Genomic DNA, 27,373 nt, shown 5'->3' with positions numbered 1-27,373 from the left:
TTTTAATTTGGCAGCAGAGCTCCCCCACCCACCACAGAGCTACACATGGATTCCCACTACCCGGCAAGCAAAGACTGTGCTGAGGAGTGGAACACAAGAGCTACCCTGGATGCTATACCGGCACTGCAGCAGGTCTAGGATCCTGACCCCGGACCATGGAGTGAGAGACTTACTGCAACACCACTAGCCGATTGATTCTGGCTGGATCATCCAGGACCACCCGTCTTGCCGAAGCAGGGGCCAAAGTAGTGCAAGACTACCAGGATCCCCCCTTTCCAGATGTCCATGGGTCGCGCCGCACGGAGATGACTGCACCCAGTGATGGTGGTCTGGAAAGAGGATAGCGTAAAAGACTCAGGAGAAATAGAGCAAAGAATACGGGAAGAAAAGCAAAGAAAAAGAGGAAGAATGAAAAGGGCCAGTACCATCACTGGGAGGTTCCCTTCACCACGAACAGGTGCCCCCACATGGAGAGGTGAAATGATGAGAGATGGGTTATAAATTAACCTAATTTTTCTCTTCTTTACTGAGCCAAGGATTGCAGCAATTTTATAATGTCGATTAACAGAGCAAAGATATTGTTTCACTGAACATGCCAATATTATCAATTTAATACAACACGGTATACAAAATAATTTCTGTCTGCTGAAATTATAACTTTATAAAACTTTGCTAAATTATTAATATTCAAGCCTCCATGATGAGTCAAAAGACTCATCGTGGGAGGTCCTTCCTAGGAAACACAAAGTCTATCATACCACTCCTTGAACTCAGAGACCGTCTCTCACCACTCTATCAAGCAATGCATTTCACGGTTCAACCACCCTCCTTGCAAAGAAACCACTCCTCACTCTCTTGCTCACAGCTTCCTTTTGAAACTTCAAGGGATGGCCCATTGTCATCTCTTCAGTGTCAATCCTGTAACTACCTCTCAACAGTTTAAAAGTCTCAATCATATCACCTCTCCTTCTATCTACCAAACTCTGTAGTCCACATTCCCTCAACCGATCCTCATAACTAACATTGTACAGTCCTGAAATCATCTTTGTTATCTGCCTCTGTACCCTTTCCAAAGTTCATTTATCCCCTACAAATCCTGGGGACCAAATTTGAGAACAATAGTCTAAGTGTGGTGTGATCAGCATCTTATACAATGGAACAATAACTATTTTATCTCTGCAGGTCAGCATCCTTCTCAGTATTGCAGCAATCCTCTGGGTTACCTTCACCACCTTTGCAATATGCTCCCTGAATTTCAGTTATCTATCAATCATCACCCCCAGATCTCTTGTCTCCTCTACTTTCTCCAATCTAGTACCCCAAAGTTCAAGACTACATTTTGTTGCATTAAACTGATACTGCCACTCATTTGTCCATCCAACTAGTTTATTCAAATCCTCTTGCAGGGCTACCACATCTGCACTATTACTAATAACCCTTTCCAGCTTCACATCATCTGCAAACAACTAATTATCCCCCTGCAATCCACTGACAATTTCATTGATATAAAGGTTAAGCATTACAGGGCCCAGTACTGAGCCCTGTGGGACCCCACTTGTAATCTTTTGCTTCCTTGATATTGCCCCACAACTCTCTGATACTATCAGACAGCCTATCCTGAATCCGGTTGACTAATGCAACATCTAAACCTAAACTTAGATATCTTCTTCTTCTTCTTCTGCTGTAACTTAAATATCAGCTTATCAAATGCCTTTGCAAGTATATGCCTTTCCCTCATCAACCGCTATTGTCACTTTATTATAAAAGGCAATCATATTACTAAAACAAGAGTGCCCTGTAACAAATCCATGTTGACTCTTACAGATAACATTACTCTCATCTGCTCAACACTATATAGTCCCTCACTAATTTCTCCGAAATCTTAATTACCGATGAAACAAACTGGCCTATAATTAGACACTCCCAGTCTGTCTACAACCAGCCTTATGCAATGGCACCATCTTACTTTCCTTCCATTCCTTGGATACCTTTCCCCCGTAGCCAGACTTTCATTGAAAAGCCAGGTCAACGGAGTTGTCAGTTCTTTAGCACATTCTCTTAAAACCCATAGTGAAATACCATCCAGCCCCACAGCTTTACTGACATCCAGAGTACTCAGTATTTGGAATGCACTCTGCTCTTGCACCTCTAATTATTCTAACAATTTTTTTTTTTAAATCTCAACAAGTATTGTGGATCTATGTTTAATAACAAATATATGATTACCTGTCTGTGTGGGAACAGAAGTTGAGGTTGATGTTACATATTCTGAAAGAGAAAATTTGAATACCAGTTATGTTATTTAGAAGTTTTATATGCTAAAATAAACATATGTAAATTAATACAGCAGAAATGAAAATTACATGTAAGCAAAGATGTATACTGGAGATTATTTATCATGCAAAATTTGGATATATAGATAGACCCCAACTTATTTAAATTCAAACTTATGCAAATTATCCTGAGAAAGAGAGAGATGGAAAAAATTTGAGTTATAAAAATTTTACTTAATGTGTCTGCATCATTCACATGCTAGTTAACAGCAGTTTTCAGCTTGCAGCTCATACAGATATGGCTGTGTATTTGCATTCATATGCTTTAATCATTTTTACAGTTTGTATATTCTGTAGAGTACTGTTATAACTAGAAAGAGAAACAGAAGTGGAAAAAGTGAACCCTTTCATAAAAATACCCAACTTGATCTAGAAATGAAAATTAAAATTATAAAAGAAATATGAAAGTGGACAAAACTTAATTATCATAGGATGTGTGATCTTGTCTTGATCATTAACAGTGAATAATACAACTATGAAGGATGCAGCCCACATAAAGGAACAGGTGGAAGCAGTAATGCACTTAGGGATTAATCTTGGTAGGGGAGCCACGAGTTGAGTAGACGATTTGAGAATACACACACTGCACATTGCATGCGACCTATGAATGAGCATCTACAATGATCGCTAATTCATAAGTAGTATATAAATAGAAGACATGACATAACATAAATAAAAAAAATGAATTTTAATTAGGAAAATATTTTTGGATTTTTTTTTTTTTTTGGGGGGGGGGGGTCCCATGGCCTCTCTCTGGATGCAAGAATCTGCCTATTTAAGGCCAACAGTAATAACATAAAAGCATTCTGGCACTATTTATCACATAAAAAAAATGTTAACAATGTTAATGGATGATCATATTCAAAGTAATTTCCTAAGCCTAATGTTGATTCAGATAAAGGCAAGAAGTCTTTTCAAAGACATAAAATCAAAATATCTAGACACTGCACAATCCTTTAGGTCAAGTAATGGTTGATTTGCTAGATTTAAGAACTGTACTTTTTTGACATATTATCGAAAGATTTATGAAGAAAAGAAAGAAGCTATCGTTCTTTCATTCTCTTGAAAATTTCATGAAGGTTGAATAACCAAATTAAATTTTTTTCTTATTTTCTCACACTATTTATAGTGTAGAATATTACTTTGCATTATCACTGTAATTATCATTATTATTATTATTATTATTACTCTCTCCATGGATTTGGCAGACTTATCGTAGGAGTTTCATTCAACTGACAACATCTTTATCATGTTGTATCTTAAAACGCTTAATACTCTATGCATTAACAAGATATTCTGGTTGTGTTTCATTCACTCACAAATGAGGAGTCAGGTTTTGTGTATGGAGGAGGAAATTTAATGTTTAAAGACCATAACTAATGTAAATGACAAGGAAGTTAATAATAAGAAGAAAGTATCTAAGGATGATAGGGTTGCTTTATATGGTGACTCAATCATTAACACGTTCGCTGCCAGCTACGAGTATACTCATAGTTGGTATATGAGCCTCACAAGCCAACTACGAATATACTCGTGTGACGCTTACCGCCGGCAACGAGATTACTCGTACTGACGTTGAAGAAGTGAAAGTGCTTGGTGTGCAGAGCATAGTAGCGAAAGTGTGTATACTCGTAGTTGGTATATGAGCCTCACAAGCCAACTACGAATATACTCGTATGACGTTTACCGCTAGCAACAAGATTACTCGTACTGACCTCGGAGAAGTGAAATTGCTTGGCGTGCGGTAACAAACTATGCCTGAGGAGCATGGCAGCGAATGTGTTAAAGGTGTGGTAAAAAATAAAGTGCACAAGACATGTTTTACAAAATGGTACAATAAAACGAATATCAGATGCTTTGCATAGAAGGAAGGAACAGGCTTCAGAATTAATGGTAGTGGTGGGCATAAAAGACTTGAATTATTATTATTATTATTAAAGGCAACTCCAATGAGTCCTTAGACTCATCGAAGGAGACCTTAAACATCATATCAAGAACTATTCAGCATTCTCTGGCATATTCCTTCAAAATAAATACATGGTGATATATTATCGAGTCCCACAGCCTTATTAACATCAACTTTGCTCAATCCCCCAATATACCTCTTGTTCACTTACAATCAGTCTCTCCTCTTCATCATCATCAACTGCTCTCAAATTCTCCATGATGTGACGTTTACAACAATGAAAGAACTTTATAAGCTGCTCATTAATTATCTCCACTATATCTTCTGCAGTAGAAATAAGAAAATGGTTCTTATACCATTTTCTCCAATCAGTGTCATCCTTCCATAATTATTCTTTTATTTTCTGGCTACATATCAAAAGAACTTCCTAAGATTCTTTTTGGCTTCAGCTAACTGCTGCTCATACTTCACTTTTGCTACCCTTACCAACCAAGTCACCCTCTTTGCCTGTTTTTTGTAATCCTCATGGAACTGATTATTACCACTTGTCTTATGCTGCCTCCATAAAGCCTTTTCTTCCTGTATTGCATGCTTTATCTCTTTGTTCATTCATTTTGACCTGCCTTATTTAACCTTCTGACCCTTAGAATACATTTAGACATTGCTTCTACTAGACAGTTCTTGAATATCCCCCAAGCAGCATTGATCTCTTTTTCAGCTACCTCCTCATTCCATGCTACACCTGCAAGCTGTCCCCTAAACTCTTCCTCTTCATAATCACCAGCCTTGTAATTTCACATATACCCTTTCCTCACACTGCTGGAAACCATCCAAGAAATTACTTCATGGTCACTCTCACCATATGGAAGGTGATTGACAACTCATTTCTAATTACATCCTCTGGTGAGATAATCAAATCCAAGACCCTCAATCCTCATGTGCCCTCTGTTACATCCGATGAACAAATACCTCTGTCTGAGGTATTTGTTCATCAAAAACTCAAGAAACTATATTCTTTACTTCCGGTTGCTATCTCACCATCCCAGTCTATATTGCCATAATTAAAATCACCCGTAATGATCACCTTTTTCTTATTTCTTTGGCTAATTTGATTATACATTTCATAGTCGCTACCATCCACATTACCAGGTCTAGAACAGCATCCAACTAAGTATTTCATTCTATTCACCTCTATCTCACATTATACTGCCTCAAAACCACTGGCACTATTTCCCTCTTGCATCTCTACTTTGTATGGACATTACTCTTCCTCTATTATCAGTAGCACCCCCCCTCCCCTTTTACCCTTTCAGTCTTCACAAAACACATCATACTTTTCCATCTCTATTCCTGTCAGGATGTCATCTTCATCCTGACAGGAATCTACAAGTAGCCCAGTCGTGATGTTACTTTGTGTGAAAAATTTTCATTTCCTTACACTTTGATATAGGATTGAACTAAGAATATAATTTCTTGGAATGTTTAATTTATAGTATAATCAAGTGAAAACTTTCAAACATCTTTCTCTAATCCAGAGTATTTTAGTATTAAGGTGTGATACCTTTTTGACTACTTGTATATGGAAATATGACTTCTGCATTACTTCAACCTTGGTATCACTTGTGGGTCTAGCTCTCACTGATAAGACTTCAATAAAGGTTAAAACCAGTCTGGGTAGTGGCCACTTCAATAACGCATAGCATTATACATGTCTGTAAGGATATGTCCGTTGTATTATGGAATACTAAAGTAATTAATGTGAAGTCATTAGCCTCTATATACTGGAAGCCCAGTTGGGGTACCAGTATATAGAGGCTAATGACTAATTTTAATTATGGCAATATAGAATCTTTAATTTATAGTACAATCAAGTGAACAACTTTTAAACCTCTTCTTTCTCATTTTCCAGATGCTTCATTTCACTTTTCATTTTTATCTACTCTTGCCTGAGCTCTTCTAGTGTGGTCCCTTTATTATCATAACTAACATTTCCATGTGATTTTTTTTGACTACCAGTGACACTTTCTCTCATTTAGAAATGCTCTAAACTATCAATACACTTTTCATGTTCATTAATGCTTTCCTTCTTTACACTCACTGCAACAATCCACAAATCTTTCACATTTTTCAATGCACACAAAGCTTTCCTCTCAATACACCCAGTGGATAAAATCCATGGCAGAAATTGATTTTCATGCTGACGTTTTCTGTGCAGCAGATGTGCGCTTCTTTACAGATGCCAATTTCAGAAAACGGAAGTAGGAAAAAAATAACTAGCAAAAACACAATTAAACAAACAAAATTCCAATAGCAACATGATGAGACTACTGAAGAACACTTGTATCCAGCATAAAAAAAAAATGAAGGACAATTATACAATAAAAAGCCACACTATACACTATTTGTTTTTTAAAAAAACTAATTTTAAGAAATCTAATTTGCATGTGCATGCTCTGAATGAAACTAACAGAAATAACCTTTAAAATATATTACTCTACTAGTGAATTTGACTTTTGACTGTAGTTTTTCAGTTACCAATCTTGCCATTAGAGATTGGGCCAGCATTGTAATGTTGTCTGCATATAGAGCCACTGTTGTGGTGGCTGTGTGAGGAACGTCAGCTGTATAGATGGCATAGAGTAAAGGTGTCAAACTCCTGCTGTAATCCTGCATTTGGATGATCTGATTCCATACAGTTTCACAAAGCTTCCAATCTTCAAGATAGGAGGGAGTTTGACATTGATTAGTTTATAGAGTAGCCCTCTATGCCATACCCTGTCAATAAAGACAACACCAGTGTGTGTTTCCAATTGTATCCCACACTAATGTGTTCCACAACTCTCACGATTTGCTGTACAGTGGAGTGATCCTCACAAAGCCAAACTGCTCATTGGGTATCAGGTTTTTTCCCTTGTGATTTTTTGAATCTTGTCAGTATCACTTGTTCGCAAGTCTTTCCTAGGCAGGAGAGCAGGCTGATTGAATGGTAGTTCTGAGGGAACTGCTTTGTTTTATGTTGTTTCAGGATTAACATTATGTCATCTTCTTTCCAGTGTGGCAGAAAGTAGTGAAATCTTAGCATTGCATTAATGATAGCTACAAGGTGCATAATGGCTTTGTGGGAAGTTGTTTGATGACCTTGATGGTTATCCCATCTGGGGCCAGTGCTTTCCTGTTCTTGAGTTTCTTGACTATTTCTTGTATTTCAATGTTTGACATTGGTTGGGTGTCATTTGAGATATTTGTGCATTTCAGTATGCAGTGTATGCTGTCGTGAACTTTTCTGATGAAATCTAGGTCTGCATGCATAGAGTTTGGGCTGCATTGTTTTTATAAACTGTCAGTGAAAACTTCTGCTTTCTCAGCATCATGATAGACCAAACCTGTTTTGCCATAGATTAGTGGGAAGGATTTGAAGTTGGTTCTGAGAGGCTTTGCAATATTCTGTAGTTAATGATCCTCAGTTTTGTTTCCCACTTTTGGTTCCAATGGTCCCTCAGTGCTTGTTGGACTGAATAGGTGACTGTGTTGAGGGTTTGTCAGTCCTCAGTGACCAGCATCCTGTGATACCAGTGTCTGGCTCTGTTTTTCTCACAAATGAGATTTCTTTTGGGAAGCATTTAGTGTTTGAGCATGGTATTCAAGAGGTAACAGCTTGGAAGTGTTGTTGTTATGTGTTTTCCCACATCGTTTATCAAAATGTTAATAATCTATTTAGATTTGACTGGGATTGGGCCTATGAATTCAAGGAGTTTGTTAGGTATCTTTTCCCGGTCAATAACTAACAGATGGTCAGAAGCATTTTACTATTCTAAACCTAAGTGATGTACTGGATTGGTGAGCAATGTTTTGGAATATGGTGGTGTTTAAAATGTTGGGATGCCGATCGTACTGTACTGTGCGAGTTCTACATGTCCCATAACCACGATATTCCTTGTAGTGGCAAAATCATTAAGTATTTTACCATTCCAATTAGTGATCCTGCTATTCCAGGCTGAGTGCTTGCCATTTAAGTCACCTGCTACTAGCACTGCTCGGTTTGTGTCTAGTATCTCTACTAAATCAATTTCAAGTAGCTGTATGCTGGTAGAGCGGGGGCGAATGGTGGTGGTCTTGAAATTCACGCTTACTCTTGTTATCATTCAGAGATAACAAGAGATCCCAAACAGTTTTTTCAATATGTGGCAAGTAAAAGAAAAAATGTATACGGCAGAATGATTTTAAAGAATGCCGATGGTAGGGAGGTAACCAAATCGGTTGATATAGTTGAATTACTGAGCGAGCACTTTGCAAGAGTATATCATCCAGGTGGTGACATTGCAGGAATGAATGAACCAATAGCTTATACGGGAATTGTGGTGAATGAAGTGGAGGTGTATAGTCTATTACAAAACCTCAATGTCAATACATCTGTGGGATTGGATGGTATACCAGCTCATGTCGTACGTGAAACGGCTAAAGAATTGTCAGTGCCCTTGACCATTTTGTTTAATTTGAGTCTCGGGTCTGAGTTAGTCCCAAGGGGGGTGGATAGAGGGGAAAATAGTTCCACTGCATAAAGGAGGTTCCAAGACTGCTGTTGTAAATTACCGACCGATCAGCATATCAGGAATCGTTGTCAAGGTCTTGGAGAAATTAGTCAAGGGAAAAATATAGGATTGTATAGATGAAAATGGGATACTGTATGGGGGGACAGCATGGTTTTGTGAAGGGTCATGTCTCAATAACTTGCTCACGTTTTATAACACAGTGATGGCTGAACTGGATAAGGGTAATGGGTTTACAGTGATTCTACTGGACCTTACTAAGGTCTTTGACAGGATACCACATGGAATTCTAATCAGTAAACTGCAGCATATGGGGATGGGTATAGGGTTGGTGAGATGGATAGGAGGGTGGTTGATGGAGATATATCAGAGAGTGGTTTATTCAGGAGTAGAGTCCAAAAGACGGCCTGTGACTAGTGGTGTGCTGCAGGGTTCTGTTCTTGGACCACTACTTTTCAATTTGTTCATTAATGATATAGGAAAGGATCTGAGAGGAAGTGTTCATTTGTCTGCTGAGAGCAATACTGAGTGCACAGGATGTTAAAATTTTGCAAGATGATTTGGATAGTTTGGAGGACTGGGCTAAGGAGAATGGATGTCAACTTAATGTGGCAAAGTGTAAGGTTATGCATTTTGGGGTGAAAAGATTAGCAGCAGTATATCACATTGGTGGAACCGTACTCCAGGAGATTGACGAGGCCAGGCATTTGGGAGTGTTGATGGATAAGGAGTTGAAGTTTAGGGGGCACATTGCAAAAGTGGCTAAATCAGCTCATCAAATCACTTAGTTGCTGAAAAATACTTTAACAAGCAGAGACAAACAGGTTATTGTTCCTCTGTATCGAGCCTTGATAAGACCCCGTCTAGACTACTGTGCCCAGATATGGAAGCCAGGGTTTCTTCTTGATGGGGAGGAAGTAGAGAGGATCCAGAGACAAGTGACCAAGATGATAGCAGGTCTATGGAATAAACCTTATGAGAACAGGTTGAAGATTTGTGGGTTGCAGAAATTGGTTGATAGGCGGAAAAGGGGTGATATGATTGAGACATTCAAATTACTGAAGGGTTTCTATAAGATTAATTCAGAAGATATTTTTGAGAATAGGCTTGGTGGTGGGAGGACTAGGGCCATACATGGAAGTTGGGCAAGAGTGTGGTTAGCAAGGGTGTTAGAGCTAGGTTTTTTACTTGGAGAGTGGTGAATGAGTGGAATAAGCTGCCAGAGTCTGTTGTGGGTGGAATGACTGTGAATGAGTTCAAGGCAAGGTATGATAAATACTGTGTGAATATCGAATAGTTGTTCTTGACATGATGTTAGGGCCTCCCTCGATGAGTCTGTCAACTCCTTGGAGTTGCCTGTAGTAATAATAATAATTACATTCCAAAAATGAATGAAATTAGTTAATATATTTTTATATCTGTCTCACACAGTAAGGTTCTGTTCTTCCTCTCTCCCTACCCCAAGATAAAACAGAGCCACATTAAGTCTATTTAACAGCACTCATTAAACATCTTTCCTTTGTGTAATACTCAGTGTATAAATACACTGTTTTGAAAAAACTGCAGAGCATTGCATTTTTCTCAAATATTATATATCAGCAAAAAACCATATGAAACTAGTGGAAAGTAATAAAGGAATGGAACTATTGGCCTGTTGAAAAAGAGAGCTCATCCAGTGTGAACGAGTTTAAAAGAAGGTGTGACAGCTGGTTTTGGTGATGTACACACCCCTCAATAGTCCTTGATTCCATGGAGGTCTAAGAATAATAACAGTAATAATAAAATTCATGGGAATGCATAGTCAATGACTACAGTTTTATGCAATATTGTAAAGGGAGACATGGTTTAGAGATAACTGACATTTAGTGAAAAATTATCATAAGCTGCCATATTAGCCACTTATCATGTTGAAAGTTTATTTTTTCACTTGGTCAGACTATAATAAATTTAATAAATTTAGTTTAATCCTTTATCCAAGTTGGCCTGGCTCCCACTGAAGAGACCTCAATAAAGGTCGAAACTAGTCTGGGTGGTGGCCCTTCCCTTAATGCATAACATTATACATATCCGCAAGGAGATGTGTTTTGCATTATGGGAGATACTGAGATAGGTAGTGTTGGTAGCTTGCACCACCTTTGCAAGGAGTCACCTGGTGTTGTACCACTTTACCCCAGTCCTGAGGATACTTTCAGGCACAAACTTTGTTTGCACACACTTGGATAAAGGATTAAACTAAATTTATTATAGCCACTTATCAGTTTCTGCATTTAGAGTATAATTTCTACATTCATGACCAATCACTGGCTCATTCAAAAATGGAAATGTATTAGTGAGAAACGGTAATCTGAAAGCTGTCAGATGGATAGTAAAATGCTAAACAGCATTCCATCATAAAAGCTAGGATATGAAGCACTCTAACGTAGGGACAAAGAAGTGGCTGTGTCACTGTGTAAAGCACTAGTCAGACCACACTTAAACTAATGCACTCAAATTTGGTCACCTGGTTTTCAGTGTGATGTAGAAACATTGGAGAGAGTGATGATGGTTGATGATTAGAGATGAGTGAATAAGACAATATCATGACTCTGGAGTGCTGACTATGGATAGAGAGAGAGAGGTTGAAGAAATGTGGATTGAAGAGTGTGGTCAATAGGAGGAAAAGAGGTGATATGATAGAGACAATTAAGTTAGCAAGAGGTTTTATCAGATTAATACAGAGAGGATTATAAAAAAAGCAGAAGGTGAGAAGTGTGAAGAACCAGAGGTAATCCCTGGAAGTTATGTGACGGTGTGGTGAAGAGGGATGTGAGGAGTAGATTTTTTTTTTTTTTTACATAGGGGAATGGTCAATGAATGGAATGCAGAATATGTTGTTCATGTAAGAAGTATTAAGGGTTTTAAGACTCGGTATGATAAATATGTTGTCAGTTGAATGAACCTCCCAAGATGAGCCCACAACTCCGTGGCGGGTGTAATAATAATAATAATAAAAACAGGTAAGATTCTTCTAAGCCAGTGCTTCCCAAACTTCTGGATGTCAGGGTCCCCCTATGGAAAAATTAAAATATTTCACGGCCCCCCCTCGAAAAAAAATCATAATGTAGACATATATAAATATAATATTTATTGTATTTATTTTCAATACCAAACATACACACCGAATATTGCAAAAATCAAATGCAAATATTACATTTTTAGCATCTTACATACACATTTGACATGGCACATTATCTCATATTTTTATATAGATAGATATATTGTTATTGTACATTTGCCGTACAAGCACATGAAACGATTAGTAATAAAGAAAGAATTAAAAACATAAAAGAAGTTTAATAACAATTTAATGTGATGGATGTGTTTCAATACTGCTACACAAAAAGTCAATATCAGGTGAAATATTTGAAACTGCAATACTTAGATTTCTGCTTTGAAATGAAATTTATATGAATAAGCATATATTTACTAATATTCATTAAGTGCCAAAATACGCAGGAAGCAAAAATTTGTGAAACCGCACCAATGTGCAATTTTTTTTCCATTAAAATATAAAAAATAACAAAAAAGAATTAATAAGAAATACGTTTCTTTGAAGATAAAAAAAAGCTACTTAGCCTTAAAACATTTTCAATTTGTTTTCATCATTTCATGGCCCCCTTAACAAAACCTACGGCCCACAGTTTGGGAAGCTCTGTTCTAAGCAAGAAACACAAGATTTTATATTATTATTATTATTATTATGATTCAGACCTCCATGGAGTCACAAGACTCATTATGGGAGGCCCATCCTAGAAAATACAAAGTCTATCATACCACTCCTTGAACTCATTGATCATTCATGCTCTCACCACTCTATCAGGCCATGCATTCCACAGTTCAACCACCCTCCATGCAAAGAAACCACTCTTTACCCTCTTGTTCATAACTTCCAATGATAGTCCCTTGTCCTTGCTACTTCTTCCTGTTCTGCAAAATGAAAGAACTCTTCAGTGTCAACCCTGTAACTACCTCACCAGTTTAAAAGTCTCAATCATATCACCTCTTCTCCTCCTCCTATCTACCAAATTCTGCAGTCCACATTCCTTTAACTTATCTTCATAACTAACATTGTACAGTCCTGAAGCAAAGTAGCATTGTATAGATCTGATAACAAAGATGGTCCTGAAACCATCTTTATTATCCACCTCTGTAAACTTTCCACAGTTAATTTATCTCCTTCAAATCCTGGGGACTGAACTTGAGCACAGTAGTTCAGGTATGGTCTAATCAGGGTTTTGTACAATTGAACGACAACTCTATTATATCTGCAGTGCAGTGGCCTTCTCAGTATTGCAGTAATCCTCTAGCTTACCTTCACCACCTTTGCAATATGTTCTGTGAATTTCAGGTTTCTACCGATCATCATCCTCAGATCCCTTGCCTCCCCCACTTCCTCCAGTACAGTTCCTCCAAAAGAATATGCAGCCTCCCATTGACAATGTAACTGAAACCTCAAGACTTTACATTTAGCTGAATTAAACTGACATCTCCTTCATTTACTCATATGTACAGTTTATTCAAATCCTCTTGAAAGGCTACCACATCTGCACTATTACTAATAATTGAAGGATGAATATGCCTTCCCATCTTCACATTATCTGCAAATAACTGAATATCCCCCTGCAATCCATTGACAACGTCATTGATATAAAGGTTAAACAATGCAGGTTCCAGTACCGAGCCCTGTGGGACTCCTCTTGTAACCTTTGTCTCCTTGATACTGCTCCCCCATTCAAAACTCTCTGTGATACCTATCATATATCTAATCCTGAATCCAGTTCACTAACCTGACATCTTACCACCTATCAAAGATGTGTTATCACCTTTATCTTGGCCTGGTGTTTATCAAATACCCTGTTCATGTCATCTTTGCTGCTTTGGACAGATTGACCATTCTGCTACTTGAGAATCGAAGAACATCAAGATTATATATAAGATTTTAGAATTTTGAAGGTTCAGGCCTTGATTCTGATGCCATTGAAACTGCACAGTCTTGCCATAAATACTGTTACAATTTTCACACATCCCCACACTGCAAAAGAATTGCACGAGCCCAGTTCCATTAGTGGTGCTGTGCACAGCCAATATTGATGAGTTTATCAGTAGAGAAAAAACTGTCTAGCTGTACAGGTTAACATGCAGGAGGGGATGAAACCGTGTAGATGTAATAGCATTTCACAAGGTTGGAATGCAGCCACCTGTTATTTTCAACATACTAAAAACACACAGGATCAGTAGGATGTACCGGACTATTAACTGTCATAATGATAGAGAAGATGTATCTGACCACCAAAGAACAGGTTGACCATGCTGTGTTAGGATGCAACAGATTGTGAGGGCTGTGATGAATGTTTCACAGAGAATGATATCACATGTACTAACTGATGACCTGGGTGAAAGCCTATTGTTGTTCTACTGAACAATTCCTAACACTACAACTTACGTGGCAGAGGATGATAAAATCAAAGGCAGTTCTCTGGTGGTATGCAAACAACAGACACAGAGATCTTCCTCACAGATGAGAAGTTTTCAATATTGAAGAGTTGTTTAATCACCAAAATGATTGGATATATGTCCTGAATGATCACCCAATACATGCCATAGCACCCAGGATTCAGAGAGGTCATCATCCCCATCTTAGTAGTGGTTTGGTTGGGGATAACGTATCGGGGTACCCAAGTTGCATTTCTGCTCAAAAGGGGTCAAAATCTCTTCCTCTGACACTGTGCTGGAACCTGTAGCATGGCCCCTGAACAACACTTTGATTCACGGTAGGCAGTGGACCTTCCATCAGGAATCAGCCTCTGCACACAACAGTGGTTGGAGATAAATGTGCCCCATCATACATCACCATCTGATTGGCCATTTGGAAGTCGCAATCTAAATCCATTGGACTTCAAATTGTGGTTGAAGATTGAGAGAGTAGACAGCAAGAAATGACACCCCAGCATCACCAGCCTGAAGGAAGATTTGGAGCAAGCAGTGGCAGCATTTCTGTTGAATATCGAGCATGCCTGCATCAATATGTGACCTCATAGATTTCAGGCATGTATGAAGGCAAAAGGAGGCCATCTAAAACATTGAGTTTTAGATGGCCTATATGCATGTTATACATGTGGTTTGTATGTGTTGAAAGCTGCAACTGATAGATTAAAGGTTTATGTGCTGTGAAGTTGTAACAGTATTTATGGCTAGACTAGGTAGACACAGAGTTGACTAGAATCATAACAAGATGCTAGATTATGGTAGGTTCAAATTTGATCGTCTGTTTTTTGAATCATGTGAAGTCCTAAACCACTGTCCTAATCTTAATCAGACAGACTCTATAACTGAGATTTGGAGAGTGATCGCTGTTAATTGTTTATAATTTTTTATATTTTATTTATTTATTTATAATTTTTAAATTTAATTAATTATACATCCATTCCCACATCTCTGAACTCTAACAGATTAGAGTTGCAATAGCTGCAACCGAGACGCAGGATATTATACAAATGCTGTATTACTCGTTCTTGTATTCAGAATTTAAATATTGTTACCAGTTTTTTTGTCTTCTTCCTGAAAGAAGCTCATGACATTGAGCAAATATTTAGGAGTAATAAATTATATTTAGTTTTCCATTACATGTAAGTCTCCTGCCATGCTATGATAGAGGCGAACCGAGAAGGAGGATGTTGGTAGGAATTGAATCAATACATAGGTTGTGCAGAAGAAATGATGCAGGATTTGTATAATGCTGATGGAGTGCATCTCAGTGGTTTTGGTGTCTAAAGAGTTTTGTTCACTGAGCATGAGGAAGAGCAAATTCAGGAAAACTTAAGCAATTAGGGTGGAAGCAGGTGAGTTTGTATGAAGGCACTCACGAGGCAAGTTAGTGCGACAATGACCGAGTGCAGAATCTAGTCTCTCACATAAAAATATTGAATAGCATAGTCAATTCAGGAAGTAAGGATGATTGGGATCCTAAAGGGATGCTGCAGTATTTATATACTAATGCCAGAAGTATCAAGAACAAGAGAGGGGTTTTTCTCATTGGTTAGTGTGCAACCTTGCCAAAAGTTATAGGCATTAATGAGACTTGGCTAACAGCAGATGATGTAATTACAGAGAACATGTAAAGGTTTTAGTATTTTCAGGGAAGATAGAGAAGATAGGATGGGGGGGGGGGTACTGCTGATGACAGCAGATGAATTGCAGACAAAAAGAATAGGAGATAGGTTGGAGGATGGCTGCTCATTTGAAGCAGTCTTGTGTGAGATCAAGTCCAGTAAGATAAAATATACAGTTTGTTGTGCTATAGGCTGGGGGGGGGGGTTTCCATGTACGATCTGGAAGATATAATCACCAAATTAGTATATGAGTACAGATCAAGTGATTATTATAATGGGGAACTTCAACTATGGAGATATAGACTGGAAGGAAGAAATATCACATGGAAGGAAGGAAATAGAATTTATACACCTGCTGAGAGATAATAAGAAGAATCTAGATGAGAACGCAAGGAAATTCCAGAAAGTCTTTCATTACATGGCAAGTAAGAGGAACAATGACTATGGATGATTGCTGATGAGGTGAAGGAAGCAGATAAAATAGTTGAGTTACTGGGTGACCACCTTGCAAGGGTATATCATCCAAGTGACATTACTGTCGTACTTAGGATATCACAGAATCTCAATTTAAATATAGCTGTGGGATTATGTGAGATATCAGCTCGGGTTTGGCAAGAAATCGTAATTGAACTGGCAATGCCTCTGACTAGGCTCTTTAATTTAATTCTCAGCTCTGGTTCCAAGGGAGTGGACAGAAAACAAATTAAATTCCTTGCATAAGCATAGTTCTAAAACTGCAGTAGCAAATTATAGACCAATCAGTATCTCAGGCATGGTGGTAAAAGTATCGGAAAACTTGGTCAAAAAGTGAATTCGAGAATGGTTGAATGAGAATATGATACTGTATGAGGGGCAACATGGCTTCGTGAAAGGTTGGTCATGCCTTAGTAGTTTACTTGCTTTTTATAATAGAATAACAGCTGAGTTGGAAATAAACGAAATGGCTACATAATGATTCTGCTGGATTTTGCAAAGGCATTTGACAGAATACCACATGGAATTCTGTTATGCAAATTAGAACAAATGGGGATGGATATGACATCAGTTATGTGGATAAGATGGTGATTGCTGACAGATATCAAAAAAGTGGTTATACATAGAGGGGACAGAATCTAGGTGAAAACAGGTGACTAGTGGTGTGTCACAAGGTTCAGTGCTTGGACCATTACTGTTTAATTTGTATATAAATGATATAGGAAATAATCTGAAAGGAAATATTCAGTTGTTTGCTTATGATGTAAAATTAGATAGAGTAATAGCAATTCAAGGTGACTCGGAGAGCTTTGTAGGATGATATAAATAGACTGTCAGTAAGATCAAAAGTTAATGAGGTTCAATTTAATGTAGGGAAATGTAGAGATATGCATTTTGGAATACAAAGATTACAAGCCATGTACCACTGAATATATACTGAAGAATACATACACCTCTGGATTACAGTGATCAAGTCTGGTCTCCTAGGTTTCTTGGGGGATGAGGAAGTGGCAGAGGAGGTTCAGAGGTGAGCAACCAATATGGTGAGTAGTTTGTGGAATGTTCACTATGAGAATAGACTGAGGATGTCTGGATTACAGAAGTTGGTTGATAAAAGAAAAGGGGGGGGGGTTATATGACAGAAACATTTAAGTTATGTAAAGGGTCTAATAGGATTGATGGAGGGAAAAAATTTCAGCATTTGGCTAGATGGGCCAGAACAAGAGGTCATCCCTGGAAGTTGAATAAAGGTGTGGTTAGTTGGAGTGCAAGATTAGGGATTAGATTTTTTCCTTGGAGAGTTGTGAATGAGTGGATTGGGTTGCAAGAGTCAGTTGTGAGTGTTTTGTCTGTTAATGGATTCAAGGATAGATATGATAGATTGGGTGGATAGTTTGGGACTCCCACAATGAGTCTTTGGACTCCATGGAAGTACCCATATAATAATCATAATAATAATGTGTGCTTCTGTTATTCAAAAAATGTAGTAAGTCTAATCTGTATGTATCTATTAAACAATTAGTGCCGAGGCAAAGAGCATAGCATAGATAGAATAATATGAATCCATATTTTCTATAAATTTGAGGAATAAGTGCACAGATACAGCCTGTTAACAGTAACTGATATATTCTGATACTTTTCAGGGTACTTCTTATAGGAATTCGTTCAGCTGAAGTAAAGGGACTGTTGATAATTCCTATTGTCACTGGTGATTAGAACATACTTTCTTACTTATTCTCTTCATGCCTCATGGCACATAAGCCTGAGATCTGTTTGTTCCAGATATGTTTGTCCTGAGCCATCAGTTTGGCTTCTCTCCAGCTCTTTCAGCTAGCCAGTCTTCTTTCCTTTTTAATCATTCTCTGCCAATCTAATTTAAACCTTCCCCTTTTCTGTTTTCCTTCTGGAATTAAATTAGAAGAAACTAATATGTACTTCCATTATGTTATGCAAACACTCATATTTCTTCATTTGGAATGGAAGCAGCTTGAATATTCTCTCACTTACTGGAAGTAGGACTATTTTGTTTTGTCAGTTAGATTCTGCTGCCTGATGATGAAAGCGAAATTGATAGCTACTAATAAACTTTGAACTCTGGATTCAGAGCAAGCATTTAATATTATTTATCTGCTCTATTTAGTACACTGAGAAAAAACTGCTGAAGGCTAACTTGGAGTTGTTTAGAGTACACTTGATGGATTAACATGATTCTATATCTAGGCGTATATTATAAATTGTAGGTGTAGGTTTCTGTGGTTTAACAGTTCAAAAGAACGATTTCGGTATTGTGACCACTTGTTTATTAAGATATATAAAGATAGACAACCCTGACAAGTTTTGTGTGTTGTTTGAAACAAACTTGTCAGGTTTGTTTATCTTTATTTATCTTAATAAACATGTGGTTGCAATACCAAAATCTTTCTTTTGTATATTATAAATTTAACAAATTATTTGAATTTGTTAAATTTAGTTTAGCTCACTGTTATCTTTACTTGTTTGTACAATCTAATTTGAGAAAATATATGTGAGAGGGACTTAATATTCTTTTTACTTCACAGTATAATGATTTGTGCTAATATGTTATTATTATTATTACGGGCGACTTCAGGGAGTCCTTAGACTCATCGAGAGAGGCCCTAAACATCATGTCCACACAACTATACGACATTCTCACAGTATCTGTCATACCTTGCCTTGAACTCACTCACCGTCATAGCACCCACAACAGACTCTGTCAGCTTATTCCACTCATTTACCACTCTAAAAGTAAAGAACCCAGCTCTAACACTCCTGCTAACCACACTCTTGCAAAGCTTCCATAGGTGTTCCCTAGTTCTCCCACCACCAGTCCTGATCTCAAAAATATCCTCTCAATTAATCCTATAGAAACCCTTCAGCAATTTGAATGTCTCAATCATATCTCCCCTTTTCTGCCTATTAACTAATTTCTGCAACCCACAAATCTTCAATCTGTTCTCATATGGTTCATTCCATAGACCTGCTATCATCTTAGTCACTCGCCTCTGGATCCTCTCCACCTCCTCCCCATCAAGAAGGAACCTAGGTGACCAAATCTGGGCACAGTAGTCGAGATGAGGTCTTATTAAAGCTCGGTGCAGAGGTACAATAACTTGCTTGTCTCTGCTCGTCAAGGTATTTTTCAACAACCAAGTGAGTTGATGAGCTGATTTCGCTACTTTTGCAATGTGCCCCCTAAATTTCATCTCCCTATCCACCAACACTCCCAAGTCCCTGGCCTCATCAATCTCCATTACTAGATGAGTAATGTATATAATTACTGTGAATAATATTTGATTTATTACATTATTTGAATACAGTTGGAGTAATTACTGACTTACTGACTAAAATAGATAATGATTATATATATAAAATTAGTTAAATGACTATATACCGAGAATGAAAAAACAACAAGGTTTAATATTAAGATACAACTAGTTTCGTTGAATGATTCAACTTCTTCAGGTATCACAGGCAAAGAATTATACAAAAAATGACAGAGACATAATAAAATTACATCAACAGATCTAGTATAAAAGACAATAGTACATTTAAAAACAGGAATGCAAGCTTGAGTTCCAATTAAAGTTGAACTATGTGCGTGAGCTGCCACGTGTGCGCCAATACTGAACAGTGGCAAGGTGTGCATCAGAGAGATTGAAACTAAGGCTGTTGTTAATATGGGATGAATCTAGTGAAATTTCACTAGATTCGATGATCTTTCTTTTGAGTCATCATAACACACATGGATATTAGAAGTTTTTGGCCAGTCTACGAGGTGTTGGCGGCCTTCATCTGAGTTAATCGAGAAGAGAATGTGGCTAGAGTGAGCGCTGGCTCTGGTCCTATTGTAGGAAATGTCTCTCAGGTGCTCTTCCATACACAAAAGGATGGATTTAGCTGTCTGGCCATAATATGGCTTTCCACAATCACACAAAATCTTGTAGACTCCTGAATACTGAGTAGGGAGATGTTTCACTTTAGGTTTACTTAGTATGGAGCGAAGTTTTAGAAACGTAGTGAAGCAAGTTCTAATTTTGAATTTCTTAAGAATTTTTGCTAGTTTTGGGGAGAGAGAGCTGATGTATGGCAATGAAATAAAAGCTCTAGGGTGAAAAGAATCTTCAGTAGCAGTAGAGTGACGGAAAGAGAAAAATTTATCAATCTTTTTAAGAGAGAAACCATTGTTGACAAAAGTCCTTTTAAGAAAATGGAGTTCATTTTCAATTTCTGTTTCATCTGTAAGTAAAGATCTGGCTCAATATGCTAGGGTTGAAATAATACCAAATTTTTGCGGAGGGTAGTGATGGGAAGAAGCATGAAGGTATCTGTCTGTGTGAGTCGATTTTCTAAAAATTGAGATTTTTATATTATCAGTGCATCTCATAAGTTTTAAGTCCAGAAAGGAGAGACAGTCATTGGATTCCAGTTCGAAGGTAAAATTGATATTTTCATGAAACTTGTTGAGGTGGTCTAGAAACAAATTGAGGGTGTTGATACCGTGTTCCCAGATGAGGATTATATCGTCTATATAACGATACCAAATTTTTGGTTTAAGAGTAGAGGAATTAATTGCCTTTTCTTCAAAATCCTTAAGAAATATATCTGCAAGAATCAGAGAAAGTGGACTGCCCATAGCCAATCCCAAAAAAGATCTACAAAATGCATATTTTGTAGATCTTTTTTTCGAATTTGAAGTATCCTGAATTTACACAGTGAGAGAGTAAGGAAAATAATTTCTTGGATAGTTTGTTCTGGAGAAGAAGGAGGACTTCTTGAGTAGGTAAAGCACTCTTCAGAGATTTTCATGCGAGTGTGTTTTTGATCAGCACAGCACCCATCTGGCACAAAGCTCTTTCATTTGCAAAAAATATCCTGCACGTTCTTTTGAAATGCCTATAGTCTCATCAATTTCGTGCACTTTGATTCACCGGTCATCCAATACCATATTCTGCACTTGATCAATGATTTCTGGTGTTGTTACAATTTTTGGATATCCTTCATGTGGATCATCTTCAAAGCTAGTACAACCGCATTTAAACTCGGCAGCCCATTTCTTAATTGTCGAAAATGAAGAAGAGTGCCCATAAATTTTTATGAAATTCGAATGAATTTCTTTTGGCATTAAACCTTCTTTCACAAAGAATTTTATAACCGCATGATACTCAATTTTATCCATTTCAAAGGATACAGACAACACTTGGGCTTCCGATAGCTGTATAAAACAAACTACTTTATAGAATGGCTATAAGTGTCATAAGCATCCCTGGCAATTTCACAGGGATGCTTATGACAGATGTACCAACTTAGAAAAAAAAAAATCGTGCCGATAGTGTTGCCATGTACGGTCGAGGCCGAGAACTTTTCAGACCACCCGTGTGTGTGTGTGTATTTTTTGAAATACTTTCGTCTGAAATCAGTAACATTGTTTGCATAGAAGATGAACCAGTTAGAATTCCAGTAATTAAAATACATTATTGAATACCAAAAAGAAAAATACTCATTAATCACACATATATGAAACAAAGGAATATGGAACTTTTCAGACCACCCTCATGTCTGAAAAGTTTCAATTAATATGGAAATTTTTGAAGGAGGTGGAGGAATTAAACATATCGAGAATATTCCTTTTTCATACACATAGCTCATCATACCTTGTTTTAAAACACTCAAATTCTCTGCAGACACCTCCTCTCAGACAAGGCATACCAATCATTCACAACTCTTCATTCAAAAAACCTGCTTCTCACTCGCTTGCTCACACTCTCCTTATGCAGATTCCAGGGATTACCTCTGGTTCTCACCTGATCTCCCACCATTTTCTGTAAAACCTAATCAAAATTATTCCTATAACAACCCCTTACTAACTTGTAGGTAACTATCATATCACTCCTCTTCCTCTTATCCACTAGACTCTGTAAATTGCATCTTCGCAACCATTCCTCATATTCGAGTCATTTCTGGACCTTTTCCGACATCTTTTCATCCTATTGAAAACCAGGTGACCACATTTGCATGCAATAGTCAAGACCTTATACAATGGAACCAGAATTTCCTTACTTTTACAAGTAAGTGTCTTCCTCATCATTCCCAGAATACGTTATGTTGAACTCACAATCATAGCAATATATTCACATAATCTATTCAAGTCTTCTTGTAAGGCTTGACCATCTGCTCTACTCCTCATAGTTCACCCCAACTTTGCATCATCTGCAAACAACTATATACCCTCATTCAAATCTTCTCCAATATCATTAACACGTTCGCTGCCACGCTCGTCGGGCATAGTTTGTTCCCACATGCCAAGCGCTTTCGCGTCTCCAAGGTCACTACGAGTAATCTCGTAGCCGGCTTACCAGACAGAATTTTGTTTCATACGGCAACTACGAGTAATCTTGTATCACCCCCACCCATATATTATATGCGCTGATGAATGTGTTTATTGTATCTAGTCTCTAAAAACCTTCAGTTTCGCCATGACCAGTAAAAGAAAACTTACTGATAAAGAATTAGAAGTTTATGCTAATATGAGCGATGATGAATTTAATGAATTCATCATCGCAAATGGAAGGATAAGAGGAAAGTTCTTTCCATTTCAGATATGCACAAATTTTAAATGGTTAATACAAAAAATCAGAATGGTAAAATTCAATTAAAACCAAATATCGTTAGGGGCTATAATTTGGGTATGTCAGGCATCGATCTTTCTGATCAAATGCTTTCTTTCTATTCCCCCTTACGAAAGACAGTTAGATGGCCAAAGAAATTGGCAATACGCATTCTTGATATATACATTCAAAAAGTGCATACATTTTATAATATAATTACTGGAAATGCAATGACTGCATTAAAATTTAGAGATCAATTTATCTTAGTTTTTGTTGGAATGGATAAGCTTACAGCATCACAGATTATCAGCAGGATTCAGGATCGTCATTATTTGGAAATTTTACCACCTACAGAAAAAAATATTTGCCGACAAAGCCATGCCGAGTATGTACACGAAACAAACAACGATGCGAAACACGTTATTACTGTCCTGTTTGCCAGGAAAAACCACCATTCTGCGTGGAAAATTGTTTTGAAGTGTATCATTCGTAATTTGAATAAATTGGTTTTTATTTTATTGATTTCATTTTATTATTTTTATTGATTTTTATCAGTTTTAAATTGATTTACAAATTACGTGTTATACTACGGATTAGCTCGTGCTTGGCATAGGAGGTTGGTAATCGACATACGAGTATATTCGTAGTTGGCTTCTGAGGCACATACATAATATACTATATTTTAGTTGAAATTATTTCCCTTCTATCAAGTCCCCAGACGTGCTCTCCGCTTTATTCAGAATCCAAGGGTCCAAATTAAGGTAATTATACTAAGGGTTAACTCGTGTTTGGCATAGGAGGTCAGTAAATCGACATACGAGTATACTTGTAGTTGGCTTGTGAAGCTCATATACGAACTACGAGTATACTTGTAGTTGGCAGCAAACGTGTTAACATACAGGTTAAACAGCAATGGTCCTCAAACAGTCCTCCTGAGGCACACCACTAGTGACTTTCCTCTTCTGGAGTATTGCTCATCCATACACAACTTGCTGATACCTGTCAGATAGCCTATCTTCAATCCAATGCACTAATCTAATATCCAATCCCATCCACTCTAGTTTAACTATCGACTTATCATGAGATAATATATCAAAAGACTTTGCAAAGTCTAAGTATACCACTGCATCTATCTCCTTCATCTAATGCAACTGTCACCTCATTGCAGTACGTAAGTAAGTAAATTACTAAAACATGACCTTCCTTTTGTAAACCCATGCTGTCCATCAAAGATAATACAACTGTTGTCAACCAAATTATGGATCTTGGTTCTCACTAGCCTCTTCAATACATGTTCATGACTATTGTTATTGTCGATTTATGCTTGAGTTCTGTCACGTCCCTTACGAAACAGCACAATCTTGCCTTCCTTCCACTCCTTTGGAACTCAACTGAATGTAATACTCATATTAAAAAAATATGTCAATGCAATTGTGAACTCTCTAGTACATTCCTTCAAAAATATATGGTGATGCATCATCAAGTCCCACAGTCATTAACATCAAGTTTGATCAATTCCCCTTATACCTTTTGCTCACTTACAGTCAGTCTCTCCTGCTCATCATCCACTGTCTAAAACTCTTCATGATGTCACATTCGCAAGAATGAAAGACCTTTATAAACTGCTCATTAAATATTATTAATGTTATTATTAATATTTGGGAACCTCCACGGAGTCAACAGACTCATCGTACTTGGCCCGTTCAAACAGCAACAAGTCTATCATACTGAGCTTTGAAGTTATTTACACTACCTGTACTCACAGCACACGGGCAATGCATTCCACTCACTAACATTCTCCATGTAAAAAATCTACTTCTTACATCCTTCTTCACCTATCTTTATACAACTTCCAGGGATGGCCTCTCATTCTTCCCATCTTAACATCCACTCTTTTTATAATTTTTTCTGTATTAATCTGATAGAATCCCTTAACTAATTTGAAGGTCTCTATTATATCTCCTCTTTTCCTCCTCTCCACCAATAACTTGTAATTGGTGGAGAGGAGGAAAATAACTGTTAATAACTTCTGTAATTAACATTCTCTCAAACCATTTTCACAGCCAACACTCCTGAGTCCTGATATCACTTTGGTTATTCATCTTTGGATCCTCTTTAGTGTTTCTAGAGATATCTCAACTATATTCTCTGCAGCAGTTGTTCTTATACCATTTTCTCCAATCATTGTCATCCTTCCATAATCATTCTTTTAGTTGCTGGCTACATATCAAAAGAACTTCCTAAAAATTTTTAGGTGGTTCTTTGTGCTTACTTCACTTTTGCTATACTTACTAACCAAGTCACTCTCCTTGCCTTTATTTTGTAATCCCCATGGAATTGATTATTACCACTCATCTTATGTTGCCTACATAATGCCTTTTTCCTCTGTATCACATGCTTTACCTCTTCATTCATCCATTTCATACCTACCATATTTAATCTTCTGACTCTTGGAATACATTCAGACATTGCTTCTACTAGGCAGTTCTTGAATATCACCCAAGGAGCACTGATCTCCTTTCCACCAAACTCCTCATTCCATGCTACACCTGCAAGCTGTCTCCTGAACTCTTCATAATCACCAGCCTTGTAGTTCCACATACATCCTTTCCTTACAGAAGTCCTCACACTGCTTCCAACCATCCAAGTAATCACTTCATGGTCACTCTAACAGATAAGCTTAGGTGTTGATGGTTATTCATAACTTATTTTTCACGGTATTAACAACACCATACACACTTTTATCACAAAGATGTTTTATTAATGCTTATATTTTGCTGATTTTCAACTCAGCATCATCAGAGCACAACACACTTGTATACGCGACAGTGAGTGAGTGAAAGAATATAATTACAAAAGATCTAAAGTCCTATTTTTGACATCCTCTAACAAAAAAAAAAAAAAAAAAAAAAGAACAGCAGCTATCCAGGAGTTTTACTTAGGATAACCATCTCCCAAATTTTTGGCAAATTAATGCAACCATATTTGTTAAAGTTGGGAGAATTCTTCAAAGCCATTGCTGACTCAAAAAGTTGAAACTGAAATTATCCAGAAAAATGAACAAGTTAGCCTTCCTTAAACGATGCCACGACAACGATATCATTCCATCTTTTCTGAAATTCAAAGAAAAGTTACAATCGGCAAAGGCACATCATATTTATTGACGGGCGAGTTTAGCGCTTCTTCGAGAGCAAATTGCCACTACTCGCATAGAGCTTAGTAAGCTAAACAGCTCTATCACAGCTCTACAACAAGAACTAATCAACGTGTTAAATCCTGAAATATGGACTGTCCTACAGCACATCTCCGAAGTTGCATCAAAAAAAGAATTCACAAAAATAAAAAGCAAACACCTAAAGAAATATGAAATCCTACAACAGCGGCAACATATGAAGTCCTGATCGCAACTTTGACGAGACCACGTGGGCGTAAACCTATCGTCGGAAACACTGACTGAAGAAGCCAAGAACGCTCTCAGTCTAGGACATAACTTTGCTATCACGCCCAAACAAATTCCTAAACTAGAAATTATGATGAAAGTAGAACGGGGTATCAGCGATCTTCCGCCAGCAATGGCCAATAATGTGCGACTAGGTATAGCAAGTATTCTAAATAAGGCTAAGCCTCCAAAAAAGCAATGTGCCACGTAAGTTCTTTTGTATACTTTTATTACAAAAGCCGATAAAGGAAATGCAACATTTATCATGAATAAAGAAGAGTATAACAGTAAAATGCAAGATCTCATATGCGACAGTTCCACATATCAAATTATACATCGAGACCCTACGATGTCTCAAAAGAAAAAAAAAAGTCCGAAAATTACTGAAAAAAGTGACATCACAGCCCAAAGAAATCATCAGGAAAATAAAACCAATCCATGTTAAACCACCCCGTATTTATGGATTACCAAAAATCCACAAAACTAATATCCCTCTATGCCCCATAGTCGATAGCATAGATAGTCCCACATATAAACTGGCCCAGCATTTAGCCAAGTCGCTTGCCCCCCCCTGCCTACTGGCAACTCCTCTACCTTTGTAAAAAATTCAGTCCATTTCAAAACACTGATTAAAAATCTAATCCTAAAATATTCAGACATAATGGTTAGTTTCGATGTCATATCCTTATTTACCAATGTACAACTTATAGACACTCTTGATTTTATCAAGTCTAAATTTCCCCCAGATATTTTTGAATTATTTCAATTTACCATGAATGCAGGTACTTTACATGGAGAGGAAAATTCTACAAACAGATTAATAGTACTGCTATGGGTTCCCCCCCCCTCTCCCCGTTAGCAAATTTTTACATGGAACACTTTGAAAACAAAGTACTTACC

The 27,373-nt window shown here is 37.4% G+C and overlaps 1 protein-coding gene across 5 annotated transcripts in view; it reads right to left on the bottom strand.

The window, feature by feature from the left end:
• Nucleotides 1-27,373, bottom strand: part of LOC150097613 (papilin-like) — a 1,184,257-nt gene that overhangs the window by 81,488 nt on the left and 1,075,396 nt on the right. For all 5 annotated transcript variants that reach the window (XM_090407770.1, XM_090407771.1, XM_090407772.1 and 2 more), the window contains one exon: nt 2,227-2,268. In XM_090407770.1, coding sequence (XP_090263896.1) covers nt 2,227-2,268 — 42 coding nt within the window. The remainder of the gene's footprint in view (nt 1-2,226; nt 2,269-27,373) is intronic.

The sequence above is a fragment of the Typopeltis vanoorti genome, chromosome 17 (genome assembly GCF_054136105.1).
Source record: "Typopeltis vanoorti isolate ZY-2024b chromosome 17, IOZ_Tvanoo_1.0, whole genome shotgun sequence".
Classification (NCBI taxonomy): domain Eukaryota; kingdom Metazoa; phylum Arthropoda; class Arachnida; order Uropygi; family Thelyphonidae; genus Typopeltis; species Typopeltis vanoorti.
The sequence above is the reverse complement of the archived record's forward strand: the minus strand, read 5'-3'. Positions and strand labels throughout refer to the sequence as shown.